This window comes from Panulirus ornatus, chromosome 47, assembly GCF_036320965.1.
Source record: "Panulirus ornatus isolate Po-2019 chromosome 47, ASM3632096v1, whole genome shotgun sequence".
NCBI lineage: Eukaryota > Metazoa > Arthropoda > Malacostraca > Decapoda > Palinuridae > Panulirus > Panulirus ornatus.
This window is the reverse complement of record NC_092270.1, coordinates 9,726,505-9,750,028: the sequence shown is the minus strand read 5'-3', so window position 1 is coordinate 9,750,028 and position 23,524 is coordinate 9,726,505. Positions and strand designations below refer to the sequence as shown.

At 43.2% G+C, this 23,524-nt stretch overlaps 1 protein-coding gene across 3 annotated transcripts in view; it reads left to right on the top strand.

Annotated features, from left to right (window-relative positions):
* Positions 1-23,524, top strand: part of LOC139763535 (low-density lipoprotein receptor-related protein 2-like) — a 572,659-nt gene that overhangs the window by 485,206 nt on the left and 63,929 nt on the right. For 2 of the 3 annotated variants that reach the window (XM_071689725.1, XM_071689728.1), the window contains exons 2-9: positions 13,681-13,806; positions 14,179-14,310; positions 18,434-18,664; positions 18,930-19,169; positions 19,660-19,776; positions 20,034-20,215; positions 21,070-21,186; positions 22,186-22,418. In XM_071689725.1, coding sequence (XP_071545826.1) covers positions 13,681-13,806; positions 14,179-14,310; positions 18,434-18,664; positions 18,930-19,169; positions 19,660-19,776; positions 20,034-20,215; positions 21,070-21,186; positions 22,186-22,418 — 1,378 coding nt within the window. The remainder of the gene's footprint in view (positions 1-13,680; positions 13,807-14,178; positions 14,311-18,433; positions 18,665-18,929; positions 19,170-19,659; positions 19,777-20,033; positions 20,216-21,069; positions 21,187-22,185; positions 22,419-23,524) is intronic. The other variant, XM_071689726.1, reaches the window with a different exon arrangement.

The window sequence follows — 23,524 nt, the reverse complement described above, 5'->3', positions numbered from 1 at the left end:
AGGGACCCACTCCTTCTGTTGGGATACATACATCTGTCGCAAGTGGTCGCACCCGTCATAGGGACCCGCTCCTTCTGTTGGGATACATACGTCTGTCGCAAGTGGTCGCACCCGTCATAGGGACCCGCTCCTTCTGTTCGGATACGTCTGTCGCAAGTGGTCGCACCCGTCATAGGGACCCGATCCTTCTGTTGGGATACGTCTGTTGCAAGTGGTCGCACCCGTCATAGGGACCCACTCCTTCTGTTGGGATACATACGTCCGTCGCAAGTGGTCGCACCCGTCATAGGGATCCGCTCCTTCTGCTCGGATACGTCTGTCGCAAGTGGTCGCACCCGTCATAGGGACCCGATCCTTCTGTTGGGATACGTCCGTCGCAAGTGGTCGCACCCGTCACATGGGGGGGGGGGGGACCCCGTCTTCGGAGAATACCTTTGAGGTTGTTTAACCTCAAAATAAACCTGATTCTTACCCGTCAGGTGAACGCGCCCGGCCGGCGAGGGAAACGGGTTGTGTGCATGTTGCTGGGTCATGGTAGTGTGTGCCGGCCCCAGAACTGTACACACACACACACACACACACACACACACACGGGGGAGATGTGGCCTGCCACTTTTGGGTGTGCGAATCTAAAGTCGACATTACGGGTCCTTGCTCTACGCGGCTCGTGGATAGAGACCACCTCTATCGAAACAAATGTGCCTCGTGTATTACACATAACCCCATACTGTGTAGCGTGAACCATGGCACCTCTCTCTCTAGTATTTCCTCCTGTCCTTCGTTACCATACGTGTGTGTGTGTGTGTGTGTGTGTGTGTGATAATTTACGTTATAATTTGGACCTAGAAACCCTATATGACAGGGTTGACCTATTCCATTACGCGATAGGAACTGCGTATTTAAAGCCGATCTTGAAAAGCGCTCTTAAGGACCGTGTTGTGTAGCCAGCAGCATTGTCATGAGGGGTACCAGGCTGTTTGAGCGGTGGTGTCGGTCGCGCTCTATGCTCGTACCAGGGCCACACCGAGTCGCCGGTAGCGCTCTATGCTCGTTCCAGGGCCACACCAACACTCCAGGGTGGAGGGGGGTACCCTGCCCCGCCCCGCCCCGCTCCGGCGAGCCCACTCACCGAGTCATTGGCCGAGCCTCAAGTCCACCTCCTTGTGTTTCCCTCTCTCCCACGCTCCTGGTAGCCTCGCATCACCCCGAAGTAACGCCTCCTCCTCCTCCTCCAGCTCACCCCCTCTTCATCAGTGTCGTCCGGCCCCCAGAGCGGTGTCACTTACCCCCTTATCGCCACTGCCTTATCACTTCACCCATGGAAGTCCTACAGAAAAGTACCATCCACACCGGAGCGACATGAGAAGAATATATTTTTAAAATCATTTCCCATCGCTTGTTAGATTGACTTAGTTTCCCTTCTATTCCTGCACACACGGCCGTGGCTCACCACGAAATTATCTGTACCCCCATCACACACACACACACACACACACACACACACACACACACACACACACACACACACGGATTGATAGCGTCTTTAGCTCATCACGCTGTTGTGTATCCCCGTCTCCCATTGTGTCCTCAGCCCTTCACTGTGAGACGCGTACTGGTCCATACCCAGTGTGTGTGTGTGTGTGTCTCCCGCTGTCATCATACCTACATTGTCCATCCCTACCCTACACTGGCCTGCTCCCTTCTCTCTCTCTCTCTCTCTCTCTCTCTCTCTCTCTCTCTCTCTCTCTCTCTCTCTCTCTCTCTCTCTCTCTCCAGGAATTGCGTCGCCTTCCTCACTGTCGTATATTCTAAGTGACCTCACCCCCTTCCCCGTAGTGCCCCAGCCCCCGTAGTGACCTAAGCCACCCCACTCCAGTGGCATACACATCTCTCCCTATTCCCAAACCAAAAGGGGGGTTTGTTTACACCGTCTCGCCCCACTGTGTTCTTCCCCTCCCCTGCAGTGTCATCCTGGTCATTCTTTTTTTCCTTCCTAGTTCTTTCGCCTTCCTGTAGAGGGTTTCAATCCCATACACCTTAATGCTTCGTCCTCCACCCTGTGATGTAGGCCACACAGCTCGGTATCGTAACCTTCATCGCAAAAAAAAAAAAAAATTTTTTGTTTTTGTTTCATGTGGGAGGTTTGTGTCACTGATTGAAATGTTAGGGAATTCATATACTCAACTGTATTTGTGTGTTCTTTATGCCTCTCTCTCTCTCTCTCTCTCTCTCTCTCTCTCTCTCTCTCTCTCTCTCTCTCTCTCTCTCTCTCTCTCTCTGCTTTCATGAATCATTGTGGAAATGGTGAATTAATCATTATTCAACAACTAACATGTATTTGTATGTTCTTTATGCAACCCTCTCTGCTTTCATTAATCAATTGTACAAATGATGAATTAATCATTATTCAACAACTAACAATTTTTTCTTTTCTCTCTCTTTTGCAGGTAAGGCTTGTGGTAGTGTGTGGGTGTGTGTGTAGCGGGTTGCAAGATCTAGGGGCTTTGACGAGTTCGCTGTCGCACCCCAGTTGAAGTGGACCTCCATGTGTACGAACGTCTACGAATGTGTATCCTGCCAGCTGTGTGTGTGTGGCGTTCATGGATACCGGGAGGGAGATGCACCTGTTGTTTTCCTCCAAAGCAGAAAAGGATCTCATTATGTGGTGTGATGGCCACAAAGCTCTCCTGATAAACTAGGTTTTATTAGTTTTTAAGCTTTGAATGTTCATCCCAAACTCAGCCTAAGGCAAGGTAGACATTTGCCAAAAAAAAGAGAAAAGAAAACGTACCTTGTTGTGGCCTTAGGGAAATGGGAAATAAGGGGTGATGGGTTTCGTTTTGTTTTTTAGGTATTTTGAGCTGTGACGTTATTTTCTTGAGATAGACCCTTAATGTCACAATCGTATGACCAATAGAGCTTATTTTCATGACTTAGAGCTCTCTGGTGATGGACCGAACGGCTCATCAAGGCCAGACCGCGAATAAAAGTAATGGGGAATGGGGAAAAAGAAAAATATATAGATGTGATGACAAGAGGTGAAAAACAAGACTTAAGCGAGTGCCATTTAGGGTAGGTCAGCAAGCAGCTTGGATATGTGCAAGACAAAATATGACCTGGAGTCCCCTCACACGGAGGGTGGGCAAGGTTGAAGTATGATGTTGGGATATTGTGGTCTGATATACACTCTCTCTCTCTCTCTCTCTCTCTCTCTCTCTCTCTCTCTCTCTCTCTCTCTCTCTCTCTCTCTCTCTCGGAGGGGACACAACGACGAGTCTGTCGTTTGCCGCCGCGTGGAAACACACACACACACACACACACACACACACACACACACGCGTTGTTGACCGTCCACTGGAAGTCTGTGGTGCACGGTAGTCTCTGCCAGCCGTCGTCGGGCTGCAGAGAGTCTGCTGACCTTCGTCATGACCTTTCCATTGGGCTTCGTTCGTGGCCTCAAAGATCTCGCGTGTATGTGTGTGTGTGTGTGTGTGTGTGTGTGTGTGTGTCATTGGTCATAGCAAAGTTTACACTGGCGTTGTCCATTGGTCCTGTTGTCTGAGGGACATGTGGGACATTCCATTACGCCGCGTTGACCAGGACTGAGTCCCCCCCCCAGATGTTTCCAGAGTAATCTACGTGGAAGGCAACTGGTGCGTGAAGGCGGCGATGGAGCGAAACCACATCCGCTCTTTCGCCACAGCAGCCAGCCTCTGTCCAGGAAATCAGCACACGCTGCCAGAACATTCCTCCGTGTTTGTTTCTTTCCTTACACGTCGTAACTCTGGGACTCTTGAACCTTCCCTTGTCTTCCCCAGTCACTTGGACCTGGCACAGGTCTTTCCCTTTCTCAGCAAGTCGTAAATACTTTCCATCGTCTTTTCTGCTTCTGTTTCGCAGTGCTCTCTGTATTTCAAGTAAATGCCCCGGGCCATGATGTAGACTTAGGACCATAACTGAAGCTTTTTTTTCAACGTTTGAAAATCTCGTATACTCAATTTCTTTTCGTTATCATTTATTGCATGATTAGCCACCTCGACTGGTTTCGTCAGTCTCCCAAACAACCTTACCTGGACTTCAGAGAGGCCGTCTTTATGTGGGACCTTCCATAGCCGCCAACCCAAGACGGAGTGAGGGGTGGACGAGACCCCTACGTCATCCTTCGCCTTGTGTCAAGCTTACACACACACACACACACACACACACATACACTGCTCGCTGCCCCATACCCTCATGCTCCCCCGCGCGCTCCCCTATGTCTTCTGCCCTCATTCGTGTGGTCTCAGTCCCTCGCTCCCAACGACCCCAGAGACCTCAATTCGCGGGATCCTGGCGCCACGTGTGCGCGGGGTCACGTGGCCGCGCAACTGTTGCGAGAGGATTTACGTAAAGGCCAAGAGGAGGAGGTGACGTCATCGATGGGCGGGGCGAGGCAGGCGAACGGAGGAGGGAGACCAGAGAGGTTGGTTTGGGGAAGGGGGAGGGCGCCACCAGGCGGATTTTCTCACAGGGATACGTACCTCCATCATCCGGAGACCAGTTTGTGTGAAAGATAACCTTTAATTGCCCGAGAGTAAAAGAGGTAAAAAAAAAAACTATATTTACATTTGCCTAGGAGCAGGAGCGAGTTTCCTACCTCGAACGTGATGAAATGCATTCATAAATATGGTGGTCCCAGCAACGCTGAAAACATAAGTAAAATGGTCAAGTGGGATAGGGTGTAGCCAGCAGGTAATGGCTGCAGGTTATGGCAGGAGGAGGAGGAGTAGACGCTTCCCAGCTTGCCATACCAGATTGATCAGAGAGAGGAGCACCTTTCCACACAATGATATCGGACCCATGGCCCACACAGGCCATCCATCAGGTTTTCTGTCATACATGACTTCAGTCTCTGAAGGCGAGGATATAATCGAATCACATTTGCTTAGCATCATCTGTGTTTTGGAATTTATTAGGAGTCCGTTTGTGGTGTGAGGGGGGTTGAAATGACGAATCTAACCTGCGTTTCGTGGTAGATTTCGTAGGCTAGAAGCGTGTTATGAGCCTTCGCCAAAGGTGGGTTTTTCCATGCGCGGTACCATTTCGCGCGGGGGGGAGTGTGGAGTTCGTTTAACACGCACCCAAGCTAGGGCATCGTATACAAGTTCCTTCAGAATTAGTATGTTTGTAAGTGACCATTTGTTCTTGTCTGTGGTTTTTGTATGAGTGAGAAAGGCAGTTGGATGAGGAGGAAACTCACCCTCCCTCCCACCCTCGCCCTTCCATTATATACCCCATACCTCCGCCCACCGCCTGTGCTTCATGTCTTCGCCCACGCACACGGCTGCGCCATGGGCCACACACACCCTCCCTCCCTCCTCGCCTGCCTTCTATACACCATCTGCCTCAAGTGTGTTCGTCACCTCCACCCCCTCCCATCGATGGAGAGAGGTTGGGTGGTCTTGACCCCCCCCCCCCCCCACCCTGTTGTGTACACACCAGCGATTTTGCTGTGGTCACACAACCCCGCTGAAGTGCGCTTGCACAACCCGCTAAAGTGCGCTTACACAACCCGCTAAAGTGCGCTTACACGACCCGCTAAAGTGTGCTTACACAACCCGCTGAAATGCGCTTACACAACCCGCTGAAATGCGCTTACACAACCCGCGGTAGAGCGCTTACGCAACCCACGAAACAGTGTAGAAAGTTAGCGATATCGGAGATATTGTATGATGGCCACTTCGGCGTGTAGAGACGTCTTTAAAAGTATAAGAAACACCGGAGTCAAAGTCTGATGTGTAGCGAATATCGAGATTAATGATAATATTCCTTACATCTGGTTGTACTAGATACGAAAAGTGAATGGTTAGGTATTCGCTTAAGAAGGATTGGTGAACACAATGAAATTTGAAGACGAACGGGATCAGTACGGATCATAGAGAACTTGGAGGAAGATGAGTAGCAGGGACTAGTAGCTGTATTGTGGGGTGGGGGAGTCGAACCCGGGGATATCATTGGTCTGCTCCGCTGGAAGACATCGGTTGTGATATTTCTCCCAGTCGGTAGCTCCTCCGGCCTCCCTCCCCCTTTATCCGTCCACCCCGTTCGTGGCCTCTTGTGTGTTACTGATCCACAGTCTTTGCGGGCGAAGGTAGAGGCTAATAGTATATAATATCTATAATTGTTCTATCTATAATTGCTCCGGCAGGGGAAAATGGATATTAATGTCTTGTCGGGAATTTCAAGATGGTTCGTTGTGTTCGGACGAACCGTTTTTTTTTGGAGGGGGGGGAGGGTGACGCGCGGTTCCATCCTTGCACTCTAGTGGGCGTCGGACTAGGCTAAACCCGCCCTTAAGGTCACCCATATATTGCTGGTTGCGTTAGGGGGGGGGAGATGATTTGGTTGGGGGAAGCGGAGGAGGATTGCGTTTACGTCATGCGTGGATGTGTTATTTAAGGCCAGGAATGGTGGCAAAGGTTCCTCCGTCCTCTCTCTCTCTCTCTCTCTCTCTCTCTCTCTCTCTCTCTCTCTCTCTCTCTCTCTCTCTCTCTCTCTGGTATCACGTATAGCTCATTCGTCGTTCGGAAATTAATGCGTGTGCTTTATACTTGCAGAGTTAGTTTTAGTTGTTTTTTTTTAACCCCTAAGATGGTGTGTCTGTTCAAGGAATATACACTAGAAGAACTGTTACTCACATGGCGTCTATACATGTATATCATCCATGGAAATGATTGTGCTTTTCTATAGATCGGCTCTTCGAAATATGGCGAGTCGTCTGTCTGTCAACGTCTTTGGGGGAGGACTTGGAAAGCCGTGGGCACAAACCAGGCGTGTAAACATGGCCACAGCTGCGTCGTATGTGGTGGGGGGGAAACCGAAAGGGGGAAATGATCGCACTGTGAAATTCCACCAATTTCCGAAAGTGTTTTAGTGGAGTCAGCTGTTAAAGTTAAGACACAGTGAGTGGTTTGTGTGTTGTAGATAAAGGCTCGTGTCAGTTGTGCTGGTCTTCTCATTGGTATACGTTTTAGACGGTTTCAACCCCATAGAGAAGAGGGAGACCAAATTGGAGGTGGAAAGATGGAGTGAAAAAGATTTTGTGTGATCGGGGCCTGAACATGCAGGAGGGTGAAAGGAGGGCAAGGAATAGAGTGAATTGGGCGATGTGGTATACCGGGGTTGACGTGCTGTCAGTGGATTGAATCGGGGCATGTGAAGCGTCTGGGGTAAACCATGGAAAGCTGTGTAGGTATGTATATTTGCGTGTGTGGACGTATGTATATACATGTGTATGGGGGTGGGTTGGGCCATTTCTTTCGTCTGTTTCCTTGCGCTACCTCGCAAACGCGGGAGACAGCGACAAAAAAAAATATTTCTTTTTTCTTTGCGTATGATTTCGTTACATGTTTGGGTAATGGTAATGTAGAGCATTTGAATGGTTATTTGGACATTTGTTTGATGATGATAATTAGGGTGGCCATTACACCTGTTTTCTGTTATGATGAATGGAGCATTTGTTTGATGTTTTGTTCATTGTTTGGCTGGACGTGAATGCATTGTCTGCCGTGATTGATGTAGCCAGGCCAGCCGGATGAAAGAAGCAGGGCTTACATCAACCACTAGCGAGTTTCAGCGGATTGAAAAGCTTCAAATATTTTGAATTTTTTTGTCAACTATTTTTCAGACTAATGAAAACACTTCTCTGTATTACTTACTTCTCTAAGCATTATCAGCATTTGTTGTATTATGTTGCATATGAAAAAATTATCGATGGGAATCTCGTATCTATCTGTCACTGCAAAGTATCGTATATTGATATAAGTAAGTTATAGATGTAGATGTTTTCGTTTTCTTAGACGGAGACAACTGTTCGTTTTCTACCTTTGTAAGTGACCTTTGATATTATAAAAGTAGCGTGAAATATTGTATAGGTAACGTTATATTAGATTCACTTCTTCAGTCATCATGTACGTACGTTTTCACTGATGAAGGTGCTTCTGTTGGAGTTGAAAAGTCCAGCATAAATAGAATGGGGTTAATCTTCCTTGTATCTGAATTTCATGGCGGCACAACCCATTTTGTTAATTCCTTTGAATGTAGCAGATAATTTAATCGACGTTTTTAAGTGGTATGAAATGAACGGAAGCGATCATTACTCTCCTAGAATAAGAGAGAGAATAATGCCATAAGGTATCGCTGTTGTCCTAGGCTTCAAAAGTTCATTCGTCGCTATCTTCTAGGCTTTATGGAAGCCTAGAGTTAATTCGTCGTATTTCTTGGGCTTTATGGAAGTCTTAAGTTAATTCGTCGCTATTTCCTAGGCTTTATAGAAGCGTAAAGTTAATTCGTCGCTATTTTCTAGGCTTTATGGATATCTTAAGTTAATTGGTCGTATTTTCTAGGCTTTATAGAAGCGTAAAGTTAATTTGTCGCTATTTCCTAGGCTTTATAGAAGCGTAAAGTTAATTTGTCGCTATTTCCTAGGCTTTATAGAAGCGTAAAGTTAATTCGTCGCTATTTTCTAGGCTTTATAGAAGCTTAAAGTTAATTTGTCGCTATTTCCTAGGCTTTATAGAAGCGTAAAGTTAATTCGTCGCTATTTCCTAGGCTTTATAGAAGCGTAAAGTTAATTCGTCGCTATTTTCTAGGCTTTATGGATATCTTAAGTTAATTGGTCGTATTTTCTAGGCTTTATAGAAGCTTAAAGTTAATTTGTCGCTATTTCCTAGGCTTTATTAAGAAGCCTAAAGTTAATTCGTCGCTATTTCCTAGGCTTTATGGAAACCGAAAGTTAATTCGTCGCTTAAGCAGGCTATTGTGTGATAATATGTAGTTGATTTATGATGTATCGTTTTCTTAGGTAACTACCGGTTGTGCTCAGTGTCTTTTGTGTGGGAGAGGAAATGTCGGGGTGATTTCCGACGGAGTGGTGGTTGGCGGGGGGGTTGAAAAAAGTCCAGTTACGCGCAGAAATAAGTGGCGAAGTCTTCTTGCACACCCACTCATCCTGTGGGTGGTGGCGCAAGAGAGGATACGGAGGGAGGGAGGGAGGGGGTTATAAATGGCCTCGGGCTGAGCGGAGGTGCGTGGTCGTGGCTTATCCTTTCTCGCCGGCCAGTCTGGGAGAAGGGCAGATAATTGCACTGTCTTGGCCCAGTATGTCTGTGCTCCTGGAGTCGTACAAGATGGTAAGTTTGGGACATGGAAGGGGGGGTTACCGTCGGGGTATATATAGAGCGAGTAGTCTGTGTGATCCTATCCGTAGTACACCACAAGAAGCATCGTTGGGTCTTTTTAAACCCTTGAGCACGAGAGGTACGCCCCGTTGAACACGACCTGCCCTGACCTGACCCTTAGGACCAGGTCAAGGGACACAAACCTACAAGGGATGTGCCGTCGTGTGTAAGGCATTGATTGCAGCAGCATTGGGCGGACGAGGGTTGGTGCGCGTGGGGAGAGACGATAACTGGAGACGAAAGGATTGAAGTCGGGATTTTCGTAGTGGTGCCTCGGGAAGTGGGTAGGGGTAGGGGGGTGGTCGGGGTCGGGTGGGTGTTGGGGTTGACCTTGGGCTGTTGCCACATGCTGGGACTCCCTGGGAATGAAGTATGTTGGAGGGTATTTTTTTTTATTAGACGCAGGCGGTATGTTGAAGGTTGCGATTACTACTTGGTTTCATAACACACACACACACACACACACACACACACACACACACACACACACCTTACGTTAAGTTCCCGAGGCTCCTTCCAACGATTCGGTCCCGGATCTTAGATTACATGTAACCTTACGATCGTCTCGGAGGTCCTTACGTCCAAGGTTCCGTCGGGAGCGGTTTCTCGTGTGTGTATATTTCCCTCGCCTCAGAGCTCGGCCAACGAGCCTCGCTCTACCTTACCGTATATCTTACGACGGTTTCGATGGTCTTAATCCCCATAGCTCAGGTGGTGAAATTCAAAATATAAATAAAGTGACCAAACGTAGAATATAAGTAAACATTTTTTGTTTTTGTTTTTACAGACAAGGATTTCTTTGTGTGTATGTGTGTGTGTGTGTGTGTGTGTGTGTGTGTGTGTGTGTGTGCGCGCGCGCGTCTTCCTCACAAGGATCCGGCAGCCCCTCTCTACGGGGAAGCCCCTGCGGTACCATAGTATGCATAGCCTTCCTTCCCTCAGGGCCTGGCGTCGGCCAACTTCGTTGAATCAGCCATCCACCAAAGCTATGGCGTTCCACCTCTCCCGCTCACTCAAGAGTGTTTTGGGTGGTCATGGCCCCTTTTTAGCTTACTTCCTTCAACTTTTCAAAAGCCAGTTTGCTAAAACAACAACACCCCCCCCCCCCCCATAACTAGGTAACACTTTGTGTGCTTTGATATGTCGAGACTTGAGGTGGAGACGACCTTGACTGATGGTAGTAGACCTGTACGGATTACAGACACTAGGCACGAGTGGATTAGGTGCTGGTGGAGATTGCAAATTGGATGATGTGCCTCATCCTCCTCCTCTCCCCTCCGCACACACACACACACACACACACACACACACACACACACACACACACACACACACACACACACGAGCCTCCATTGTGTCTACAAACACATGCGAATAAAGACATGGTCGTCGAGAATGGCCGAGGAGAGACGGAATTTTTGTGGTGTTGGGAATTTAGAAAAAAAAAATATATGAATTGTTGCACCAGACGAGACGGACTGTCTCCGTGAAACATGGTAATGTTGCATATATAGAAAAATTACGCGTTAAAAAGAAGTATTTGAACTACTGAATTGCAATATCACCTTCATATAGTGTATATATATATATATATATATATATATATATATATATATATATATATATATATATATTCTTTTTATTATACTTTGTCGCTGTCTCCCGCGTTAGCGAGGTAGCGCAAGGAAATAGACGAAAGAATGGCCCAACCCACCCACATACAGATTTATATACATACACGTCCACACACGCACATATACATACCTATACATTTTAACGTATACATATATATATACATAAACAGACATATACATATATACACAAGTACATAATTCAAATTTGCTGCCTTTATTCATTTCCGTCGCCACCCCGCCACACGTGAAATAGTATCCCCCCCCTCCCCCCGCGAGGTAGCGCTAGGAAAGGACAACAGGCCACATTCGTTCAGACTCAGTCTCTAGCTGTCATATGTAATGCACCGAAACCACAGCTCCCTTTCCACATCCAGGCCCCACACAATTTTCCTTGGTTTACCCCAGGCGCTTCACATGCCTCGGTTTGAATACATTGACAGCACGTCGACCCCGGTATACCACATCGTTCCAATTCACTCCATTTATACAGACAATTGAGACGGGGCAACACGAGTTTGAAACTTTCTCCATATAACACATATTTTTTAATCACAGGCAGGGATCCTATAATGTCGTGACCAAGGTGAGCATATACACACTGTACATATTGGATAGATAGTCTATGAAATAGACCAATGATTGTTAAGATTTATCCAATAAGGCTTTTAGAGTTTTAGTGATGGGTCTGGCTTTATGTACGGTGTTCGCAGGTAGTTCGTCCGACAGTGTTAAGGCCCCGTGTGTGTGTGTGTGTGTGTCCTTACGTGTACGTATTTATGATGTGTATTTTATACTCATGGTGTGTGGTAGTCATCCACGCCTGTGGTGTTGTTCGGGAACACTGTCTTTTTTTGACGTGAGGGAACCCTCCACTCTAATTCCGGTGCTTCCTCCCCTAACACCACTCCTCCACCCCACACCTCCTGCCCTTATCTCCCCCCCCCCCCGCCTCCCAATCGGTTGGACAACATTACCTCCTTCCCCCCTCACCACACCCCACACACACACACACACACCCCATGACGCAGCACAAGTTCAGGGTCAAGGGCGCCAATACGCTTCCTGCTGACCCTATATCGGCTACCATTACGTAACGCGTTGTTACTCGTATGTTTCCTCCTCGTTGATTCGTTTATATCAGTAGCATATCGTTGTTGTTTGTTTCATTTATCGTTCCGAATTTTTTACTTTCCAAAGGAAGCGATGGTGAACTCCTCCCTCCCCATCCCTCTCCCTCCCCCAGATTCTGTGCTCTTCACACGTATACGCCATCACACGTGAGTATACGCCACACAAAATGTGAAAAATTCTATTGTTGAATCGGTGGCATTGCATTGCGTGATGTTGCTGAACCCCAAGTCAGGACGGTGACTTACTCCCCTCGAGTATGAATGACTTAAGCCTGCAATACGATGATTTTTAAAGTCATCTTACTTAAGGATTTGAATCGTCTTATTCCAGTGATGAAAAGTATAGGCTCCAAGATGGACCCTTGGGGAACGAACCCCACTGTCACGGAACCAAACTTCGTGTTTGTGTGAAGCCAGTGATTGTGTGGGGAAGTGTCAAATGCTTTCTGGAAATCCAAAAATGTATCTTATGATTTAATCTTGCGAGTATAGAATGTTACATAATAAACTGTGTTGTTCAAGCTAGGCTACATTTTTTTTTTTTTTTCTTTTTCGGTTGACTCCTTTGAAGGGTACGTATAACTTCTGTGTTCCTAAAAGTATGCTTAAACGCCAGACACTACGCTGATTCCCTTTTGAATGTATGGGAAGCATTTTGCTATCCTGGAGAGACTTATTTGACCATTATAGGTTAACTCTTTGGCAGCGTCATGTTTGACTGAAAGCGGATAAAAATTATCTTCGACATCGGTGAAAAGTCTACCTGAAGTACGTGAAATAGTTCGCCACATGATTTCTGTAAGATTAAAAAAAAAAATCTAGAATAGTTCCCCCGTAAACTCGCGTAGACAGTGTTATAATCTGCCTGCTGATTAGAACGTCGCCTAAATACATTTTATATGTAAAGTTGGGCCGATCGTGTGCTAATTTGAACGCACGGAGCGTGCAATAGCAGCAGTTTTTATAGCCTGAATTTCAGTGGAATTTAAGATATGATTTGAATGGACAATGCAGTGGTCTCGCCGGGCTCAAACTCGCATAATTGTTTATGAGTCCAGGCCAGCCATATCTTCGTGTGACTTTCGTATGAAATTGGAATTTTGATTGTGGGTGTATTACAACGATAATTCCATGTTGTGAAATAGATAAATAAAGTGATGCTGAATATTGATTGCTGGAGAACAGAATCGCATTGGCAGAGGTATTTATGTCGTGTGTCATTGGATGACATGAACCCATGTATTTTTTTCATATTGGAAAACAGTGCCCACAGTAACAGACCAGTGGTTCCTCCCTAGGCAGGTTTCTTTCAGTAGAAGAGACCATAAGCACAGAGCTTTGTGTAAAGAGTGGAAAAGCAGAGATATACATGACTTTTTCAGAGTAGAAATTACTGTTCCGGCCATTTACCTGTGTATGTCGGTAAAAGGCGACTAAAGGGGGCACAAGCAAGGGGATGGAAACCTTGCTCAGAACAGTCTTAGATTGTGTCAACATGTATTATAGGTATTAGTGGTGCTCCATTTTGTGTGTGTGTGTGTGTGTGTGTGTGTGTGTGAGCAGCACCAAGTTTGTGAGTTAAGTAACAGTTATGTTGTAACATGTTTCATCATGCCTCTGTTACCACGATTCCTGTGCCGTATCACTTTTTTTTTTATCTATTTTTTTCGTAGCCTTATTATTGAATTTTTGTTCTTACAGATAGAGTGCGAACGTGTACATCTTCCGAGTTCCGATGTGATAATGGTCGCTGTATCCCGAGACGATGGGTGTGCGACTACCAGAAAGATTGTGAGGGAGGGAAGGATGAGCAGCAAAATTGCCGTGAGTACCAGAACCTCATACATTCCCCCCCCCCCCCCCCTTATCATTTTCTTCTGCATCCAGATATCCATTAGACCCTGCCCTTCATTTTCTTCTCCATCCAGATATCCATTAGACCCTGCCCTTCATTTTCTTCTCCATCCAGATATCCATTAGACCCTGTTCAACAACCCCAGGGGTCATACTTGGTGTACTCGGCTCTTATGATAAAGATGTCATTGTAATGGGTCAGTCTTTGGCCACAGTCAACCGTTGGTTGGTTGATAGAGTAGATTTTTTATTGATATTTTTGATGGTTTCACGTGAGATGTTGTGGATGATAAGATTTTCACATAGGGGGCGTATGGGTTTAACTGTTTTTGCCTATTGCAGCTCCCCCTGAGTGTGAGAGTGAGCAGTTTGCATGTGGCGAATACAAATGGAACCACACCTACTGCATTCCAACCCACCAACGCTGCGACAAAGTTGATGACTGCAGCGACAAGTCCGATGAGGAAGGCTGCAGTAAGACAAAACTTCTTTTTTCTTTTTGTATTTGTCGTGATCACCGTAAGACAAACTTCTTTTTCCTTTTTGTTGTGTGATCACCTTCTGCCATACCTTGATATGATAGGCCCAGGATGTGCATGTTAACTCGTCACTCTTTTCTTATTTTACATAGACTCGGTGGAAAAGAGTGTCTTCCCAGATGGTGTCCAATGAATTTTGAGATGATCAATACAACTTTTTGGGGGGTCCTGGTAGCAACACAGATTTCCTTAGAATCACAACAGCCCCATTTTTGTAGTTATTACCATGAAATTATGAAATCAACATCGCATTTATTATAGCAAATGACAGGAAATGTTTTTTAGCAATTAATATTTCCATGAAAGTAGGGCTAGCAGTGTGAGGCCAAACCACTGGATATTTCTCATATTCTTTCCTCCATGGTGTCTCATTGTTTCACACGAAAAATAGTCAAATACATTTTGTACCTTGTGCTCCATCATATTCTAGAACCAGCTATAGAGAAGAATGGAAAAAAAAATCATTCACTACCAGTGGCTGTGGTGTTTAATTGGTTAACAAAGATGATGATTAATGATGTCAGTAATGATAATGTGTTCATAATGGCAATAGTACTGTGGTTATGATGAGTGTAACAAGAGCAATTTGTTTGACAATTGCTTCTCCTGGTTCGTCACTGTAGTAACAGGAACAAGTGAAGAATTTAATTTAGCCAAAATAATGAAATGGTTAAGAAAATAGAATGGATTCTTCATGTTATAATGCTCTATTGCAAAGTTAGATCTTGATGAATTTAGTGATTCAGTGAACATAAGTGGTTTTATAGAATTATTAGATTTATATATGAATGATGGTTCTCTGTTAGGTACACATTTAGATATATCAACCATGTTTCAAGGAGTTTTTCTAACTGTGGAGAAAGACAGTGTGAGATTTATATCAAATGGTAAAGATATGAAAAGAAGTTCAGTAGTATTTATGGCAATTTGTTCATGAAGCCAATATATATATATATATATATATATATATATATATATATATATATATATATATATATATATATATATACTTTTTTTGATTGGCAAATGTTGATGCTTATATTACTTCTACTCATCCTCTTTATAATATCTCATTACCAGTTCAGTGCTAAGAAATTCACACTGAAGCAAATTAATGGCCAAAAACAAGCACACAAATAAAATGGCTTTCAGAGCCGAGTTCTTAATGCCTTATCCCTTGACGTTTTCATGCTATACTTATGTTAAATTTAGCTGAACCAAGTTCTTTAGAAGATTAAATGCTTTAAACAAGTTCATTTTTGACAGAATTACCCCCAGTGACACCTATATTATTTTTTTTATTATACTTATTCACTGTTTCCCGCATCAGTAAGGTAGCGCCAGAAAACAGACGAAGAAGAGCCCATCCACGCACACACACACACACACACACACACATATATATATATATATATATATATATATATATATATATATATATATATATATATATATATGTATATATATATATATATATATACATATGTGTGTGTGTGTGTGTTATTCTATTATACTTTATCCCTGTCTCCCGTGTTAGCGAGGTAGCGCAAGGAAACACGAAAGAATGGCCCAACCCACCCACATACACATGTATATACATACACGCCCACACAGGCACATATACATACCTATACATTTCAACATATACATACATATACATACACAGACATATACATATATACACATGTACATATTCATACTTGCTGCCCTCATCCATTCTCGTCGCCACCCTGTCACACATGAAATTGCGCCCCACTCCCCCCACTCCCCCCACATGCGCACGAGGTAGTGCTAGGAAAGGACAACGAAGGCCACATTCATTCACACTCAGTCTCTAGCTGTCATGTGTAATGCACCGAAACCACAGCTCCTTTCCACATCCAGGCGCCATAAAACTTTCCATGGTTTACCCCAGACGCTTCACATGCCCTAGTTCAATCCATTGACAGCATGTCGACCCTGGTATACCACATCGTTTCAAATTCACTCTATTCTTTGCGCGCCTTTCACCCTCCTGTATGTCCAGACCCCAATCGCTCAAAATCTTTTTCACTCCATCCTTCCACCTCCAATTTGGTCTCCCACTTCTCGTTCCCTCCACCTCTAACACATATGTCCTCTTTGTCAATCTTTCCTCACTCATTCTCTCCATGTGACCAAACCATTTCAATACACCCTCATCTGCTCTCTCAACCACACTGTTTTTATTACCACACATCTCTCTTACCCTTTCATTACTTACTTGATCAAACCACCTCACACCACATATTGTCCTCAAACATTTCATTTCCAACACATTCACCCTGCTCCACACAACCCTATCTATAGCCCATGCTTCACAACCATATAACATTGTTGGAACCTCTATTCCTTCAAACATACCCGTTTTTGCTCTCCGAGATAACGTTCTCATCTTCCACACATTCTTCAACGCTCCCAGAACCTTTTCCCCCTCCCCCACACTGTGACTCACTTCTCTTCCATGGTTCCATCTGCTGTTAAATCTACTCCCAGATATCTAAAACACTTCACTTCCTGCAGTTTTTCTCCATTCAAACTTACCTCCCAATGTACTTGTCCCTCAACCCAACTGAACCTAATAACCTTGCTCTTATTCACATTTACTCTCAGCTTTCTCCTTTCGCACACTTTACCAAATTCAGTCACCAACGTCTGCAGTTTCTCACCTGAATCAGCCACCAGCACTGTATCATCAGCATACAACATCTGACACTTCCCAAGCCCTCCCATCCACAACAGACTGCATACTTGCCTCCCTTTCCAAAACTCTTGCATTCACCTCCCTAACCACCACATCCATAAAGAAATTAAACAGCCATGGAGACATCATGCTCCCCTGCCTCAAACTGGGAACCAATCACTTTCCTCTCTTCCTACTCGTACACATGCTTTACATGCTCGATGAAAACTTTTCACTGTTTCTAACAACTTTCCTTCCACACCATATACTCTTAATACCTTCCACTAAGCATCTCTTATCAACTCTATCATATGCCATCTCCAGATCCATAAATGCCACATTCAAATCCATCTGTTTTTCTAAGTATTTCTCTTGTACATTCTTCAAAGCAAACACCTGATCCACACATCCTCTACCTCTTCTGAAACCTAATTGCTCTTCCCCAGTCTAATGCTCTGTACATGCTTTACCCTGACAATCATTACCTTCCCATTTAATTTCCCAGGAATACACAACAAACTTATGCGTCTGTAATTTGAACTCTCGCTTTTATTCCCTTTGCCTTTATACAATGGCACTATGCATGCATTCCGCCAATCCTCAGGCACTTCACCATGAACCATACATACATTGAATATCCTTGCCAACTAGTCAACAAGACAGTCACCCCCCTTTTTTGATATATTCCACTGCAGTACTGTCCAAACCCGCTGCCTTACCGGCTTTCATCTTCTGCAAAGCTTTCACTACCTCTTCTCTGTTTACTGAACCATTCTCCCTGACCCTCTAACTTCGCATACTACCTCTACCAAAACGCACTACATCTGCCACAATCATCAAAGACATTCAACAAACCTTCAAAATATTCACTCCATCTTCTCACTTCACCACTACTTGTTATTACTTGTTATATAAATGTCCATACATGCTTATATACATACATATACATAAGCAGACATATACATATATACACATATACATAACAAACACTAAAATGATTTTCTGGGAACTAGCACATAAGGGCAAAATGCATATATGAGCATTAGTACCCTAAAGTTTAGTCCTAATAAACAAAATACACATTGAAGATTCATGGATATGTATGTAAATCTATAATTTGTTGTCAGTGGCTTCCATCTTTGAGTAAAAAGATACCTTTAACAAGGTTGTATTAACATCATTTGATGAAAAGGAATACTGTCTCATCAAGGAACTTTTCATTTCAAAGGAGTCCATCATGCCCCTATTTCTGTTAGGATTGCAGCCTTCATGGTGCAGGAGCCCATAAAAAGGGTTCTTAAATGTTGTATTGTTGATTAGATTTTATTAATTTACAATTTAATGTCTTACCCCTCAGACTACCGTACATGCCTTCGGGATGACCACAAGTGTGGCTCAGGGCTCTGCATCCCACCTTTTAAAAAATGTGATGGTTACTTTGACTGTCGTGATGAGTCAGATGAAGCTGGTTGTAATGTGACCTCATGTGCTAAGGACAAGTTTCGTTGTAATGATAAATGTATAGAAAAAAGTCAGAAGTGTGACCACAGAAATGATTGTGGTGATAATTCTGATGAAGAAGACTGTGGTAAGTGTTTAATTGTGAGAGATCTTGTTTCATTGTGATAGATTATAATTTGCAGGCAAGTGGTTGTGTTTTTAAGAAAAGTCCACTAAATCTCATGTTCAGATCAATTATTGCAAATGAGTCAAAAATATCATTGTATTGATTCAATAACTCATGGTTTCACAAAACTCATTATAAATCACATTTACTGGAATAAAACCAATGTGAATGATGATTCCAGTTGCTAGTCTGTGCATTTGTCATCAACTACTTTACTTCTCATTAGAGTTTCCAGCATGTCATGAGAATCGGTTTCGATGTGCCAATGCTCTGTGTATCCCTCGCCGATGGCACTGTGATGGCCACAATGACTGTCCTGATGGCTCTGATGAACACAACTGTACAGCCATTGCTTGTCCAGACTCAAAATTCTTGTGTCCCAAAGAAAATCGATGTATCGAGAAGTCAAAACTTTGTGATAGCCATAGGGACTGTGTTGATGGTTCTGATGAGCGAACAGCATGTTGTAAGTATATGAAGACATTATTTTTTAACTGTGGATCATATTGATAGTGTAAAATTAACCAGAATTTTAGATATACATAAATATTTTGTCAAAATTCCTAAATAGTCTGCTCAAGACCATGGTGGTGGGGTTATAAGTGAAGCAGCACCATTTCATATGCAGTTTGATAAGAATGTGTGATATGCATGTGGGTTGCATTGGCAAGTATGCACTAAATGGAATGTAGAAGTATGAAGGGTAGAAAATTTAGAAGGACAACTGAAGGACTCACAATGAAATACAGAGAAGTTTGAAGTGAGAAAATGTGCTCACATTAACTAAGGTGTTCAATACCTGAAATATGGAGGGTTATTTTGGTTGCACCACGTTGTATATAAAGTAGGAAAAGGAATATGATAAACAGGAATGGTAAAGGTGAGTATGAAATATTTGAAGCTTTATTCTTATATCAATAGTTTTGTAGTTGGCTTTTGATTTTTTTCCTTCACAGCGGCAGAGCTATGTCCAAGCCTGGGATGTGAGTATGCATGCCGTGCTTCCCTTGATGGAGGAGAATGTTACTGTCCTCCAGGGAAGCAAGTCTCCAATGATACACGAACTTGTATTGGTAGGAACTGTTTCTGTATGTTATTTATGTTTAATGTAATTGAAATAATCTGGAGCAAATTTTGCAAGTATCCATCTCTCTTATAGATTTGAATGATTTGTTCTGACTTTATGGAGAAATACATCAGTAACTCAGTGTCTGAAATGGTTTGAAAAAGAGTGAATATAACTTTTCTTTGAGTGTTAATGTATTTTAAGTTGATTGGATAAAACTTTTAAGGATAACCCTGGTGTGGACTAATTGTACTTATCACACAGACAAGGATGAGTGCGAAGAATGGGGCTACTGTGACCAATACTGTGTCAACACAGATGGGTCCTTCAGATGCCAGTGTGCTTTTGGCTTCACACTGGAAAATTTCACTCGTTGCTCTGCCATTAATGTTTCTGATAAGCACAAGATGACTCTCTTCTTTACTCATCATGACAAAATTTTTAAGGTAGGAAGATATTTTTGTCTGGAAGTAGCTTAGATTTGGTTGAGTTTTTGAGACATAATCCAACCCCATAGGATGATGGTTATATCCCATTTTGATGAGCAGTGTTGATACAATGTGAGGTTTTGTTTTTCATTATTTTTTGTGAATAATTAGAGATTTTCCTATTCATTTCTCATGGTTTTTATTTTGCAGTGCTATATTTAAGGAGGAATACATAATCTGAAGTATATCTCTTTTGTTATGATAGAATCTGGTTCCAGTACTGTGGGATGAATAGGTACACAATGTCTCATTTCACATCGGTAACTTTCACCCTTGTAAGATCAGACACAGGCATGCCACTTTCATGTTTGACTTTGTAGAACATGGATCCAAAACCTCAACCCCACAGGCTAGTAAATGATTATTATATATACAAGTTTCGTATTTATTCCTTTCTTACTGAACATTATAAGTTTAGGATACAATGAGGTAGGGAGATCGTATGACCTATCATGTCCCTCACATACTCTCTTTGACCTTGGCCTCCTGCTCCCTCCCCTTTTCATCACCTTTTACAACACACAGGGAATACATGGGAAGTATTCTTTCTCCCCATCCCCAGGGATGATATATATATGGATATGCACATTCCTTCTGCACATTTAGACTTCATCAGGTCCATGGGCCTTATGTGGTTCATTTTAATGGCATAGTTATATCATTTCTATCAGTTTCCAAAGTTTTCAAGACTTTTCCCTCCCACCTTGGCAGTTTTTGGTGCATTATTGTCATTAATATTATAAACAATATGTGTGGTTGTTGTTTGTGCATGGTTTTATGTTTACTCTACATGATATTGCTTGTTGTTTCAGATGCCAGATATTGACAAAAAGGAACCAGAACTGGTGACCAATGCTACCTCAGCCTGGGGTTTAGATTTTCATTACAAGAAGGACCTTATTTACTGGTCAGATACAGAAACACGAAAAGTGAGCTATACCTATCCCTTAAGTTCTTTTCTTGATACCATAAAATTTATTTAGTGTTTGAGTTTTTAGAGATACTTGAATGTTAATATCTTGTTTTAATGGCCATACAATCAGCACTAGTGGCTGATTCGGATAAGAAAATGCAGAAGCTGTTGACTGAGTTTGGTAAAGTGTGTGAAAGAAGAAAGCTGAGAGTAAATGTGAATAAGAGCAAGGTTATTAGGTACAGAAGGGTTGAGGGACAAGTCAATTGGGAGTTAAGTTTGAATGGAGAAAAACGAGGAAGTGAAGTGTTTTAGATATCTGGGGTGGATTTGGCAGCGGATGGAACCATGGAAGTGGAAATGAGTCACAGGGTGGGGGAGGGGGTGAAAGTTCTGGGAGCATTGAAAAAGGAGGGTGAAAGGCATGCAAGGAATAAGTGAATTGGAACGATGTGGTATACTGGGGTTGACATGCTGTCAGTGGATTGAACCAGGGCATGTGAAGCGTCTGGGGTAAACCATGGAAAGGTTTGTGGGGCCTGGATGTGAAGGGGGAGCTGTGGTTTCAGTGCATTATACATGACAGGTAGAGACTGAGTGTGAACGAATGTGGCCTTTGTTGTCTTTTCCTAGAGCTACCTTCCGTGCATGCGGGGAGAGGGGGTTGTCATTTCATGTTTTGCGGGGCGGCAACGGGTATGAATAAAGGCAGCAAGTATGAATTATGTACATGTGTATATATGTATATGTCTGTGTATGTATATATATGTATACGTTGAAATGTGTAGGTATGTATATGTGCGTGTGTGGACGTTTATGTATATGCATGTGTATGTGGGTGGGTTGGGCCATTCTTTCATCTGTTTCCTTACGCTACCTCGCTGATGCAGGAGACAGCGACAAAGTATAATAGATAGATAAATAAACAATGAATGTTGCATTTGAATTTGAAATTTTCATTATTTATTCAAGAGTAAACTTTCTTGCAGTTTGTGATTTGTTGAGTTCTTCCCAGATATACTCCCAGAACCTGCGTGGATCAGGGAACTCAGCTGAAACAACACTGACTCTCCCAGGCTCATTAACACCTGGAGCCCTTGCTGTGGATTGGGTTGGAGATAAGCTTTATGTTGTCGACATCCTGGGCCAGAAGATTGATGTGTTTGAAATTCTTGGCCCTTACCATGCCATTGTTTTGTCAGACAACATAAGTGAACCGCAAGATATTGGGCTAGACCCAACCAAAGGGTATGACTGCTTTGATTCCTCTGGTTATGTTCTTTTAAACTGCATACACTCCCTGCCTATACAGAGAAAGATTACATATTTAGTTATGCATATAAAGTCTTCTGGTTTTCATGGTTTTCAATGCTTAAAGTCGAATCCCATTATTAAGATTGGCAATGGCTGAGTTTTATATGGAAAGATTGGCTTATGATGATTTGAATACACTAGTTTTATTTATATAAAGGGATAGATATGGTATAGGTAAAACAAAACCCCAATCAAGGCCATCTTGGGTGAAAATTAAAGAGATTGAAGGAAGTTCCAGGAGGGAACAGGCATTAGAAATATATATAGATAGATGGATAAAGTTAATCACTGATATTAGTCAGAAGTAAGTTTATTATGAGAAGAATTGAATTTATGGTATTTGGTAATATGAAACATCTGATAACTATATTGAAGGGAGTTTTGTGTAATGAAAAAATTAACATGCTTTTGCAGACAGAACATCTCTCAATAAATATATGTCAGTCTTGTAAGAAAGTGGTGAAATGGACAATTTTTTTTCATTGGTCACCTGTATAAATCACTGAAAGTTAAACAGACATATATATACATTATTTTTTTCTTTTGAAGGACTGAAAGGCTTAGAATAATTGTAAGAATATAGGATATAATCATTTAAGTTTATTGTGAATGTATAGTTCAAGATGGGAGCATAACTGCCCTGTACCCCCATGGATACACCCCTTCCTTGGGGTATCAGGATCTTATTTTTGAGGAAGTTGAGGTGCATGCATGGGATAGGATAGTTAGGATCTATATAGTACATGGAGGATGACTTGCTGTCAGTGGGCTGAACCAGGGAATATGACAGAGTCAAGGAAAGCCACGGAACAGTTATGGGGCTTGACCATGGATAGTGAGCTCTGTTTTTGGTGCAGTATACATAATAGCTAGAGAAGATATGTGTATATGAGGCCATAATCCATAAGTTACTGATACTGCCTCATTAAGACAACAGCTATTGCATGTTGAAAAAGATTAAGTGGTGGCAGGACAACAGGAACTGTTTGCCTCAGTAAGTTACCACAGTAGAGAGAGTCACCTCAGCAATTGTAAAATGG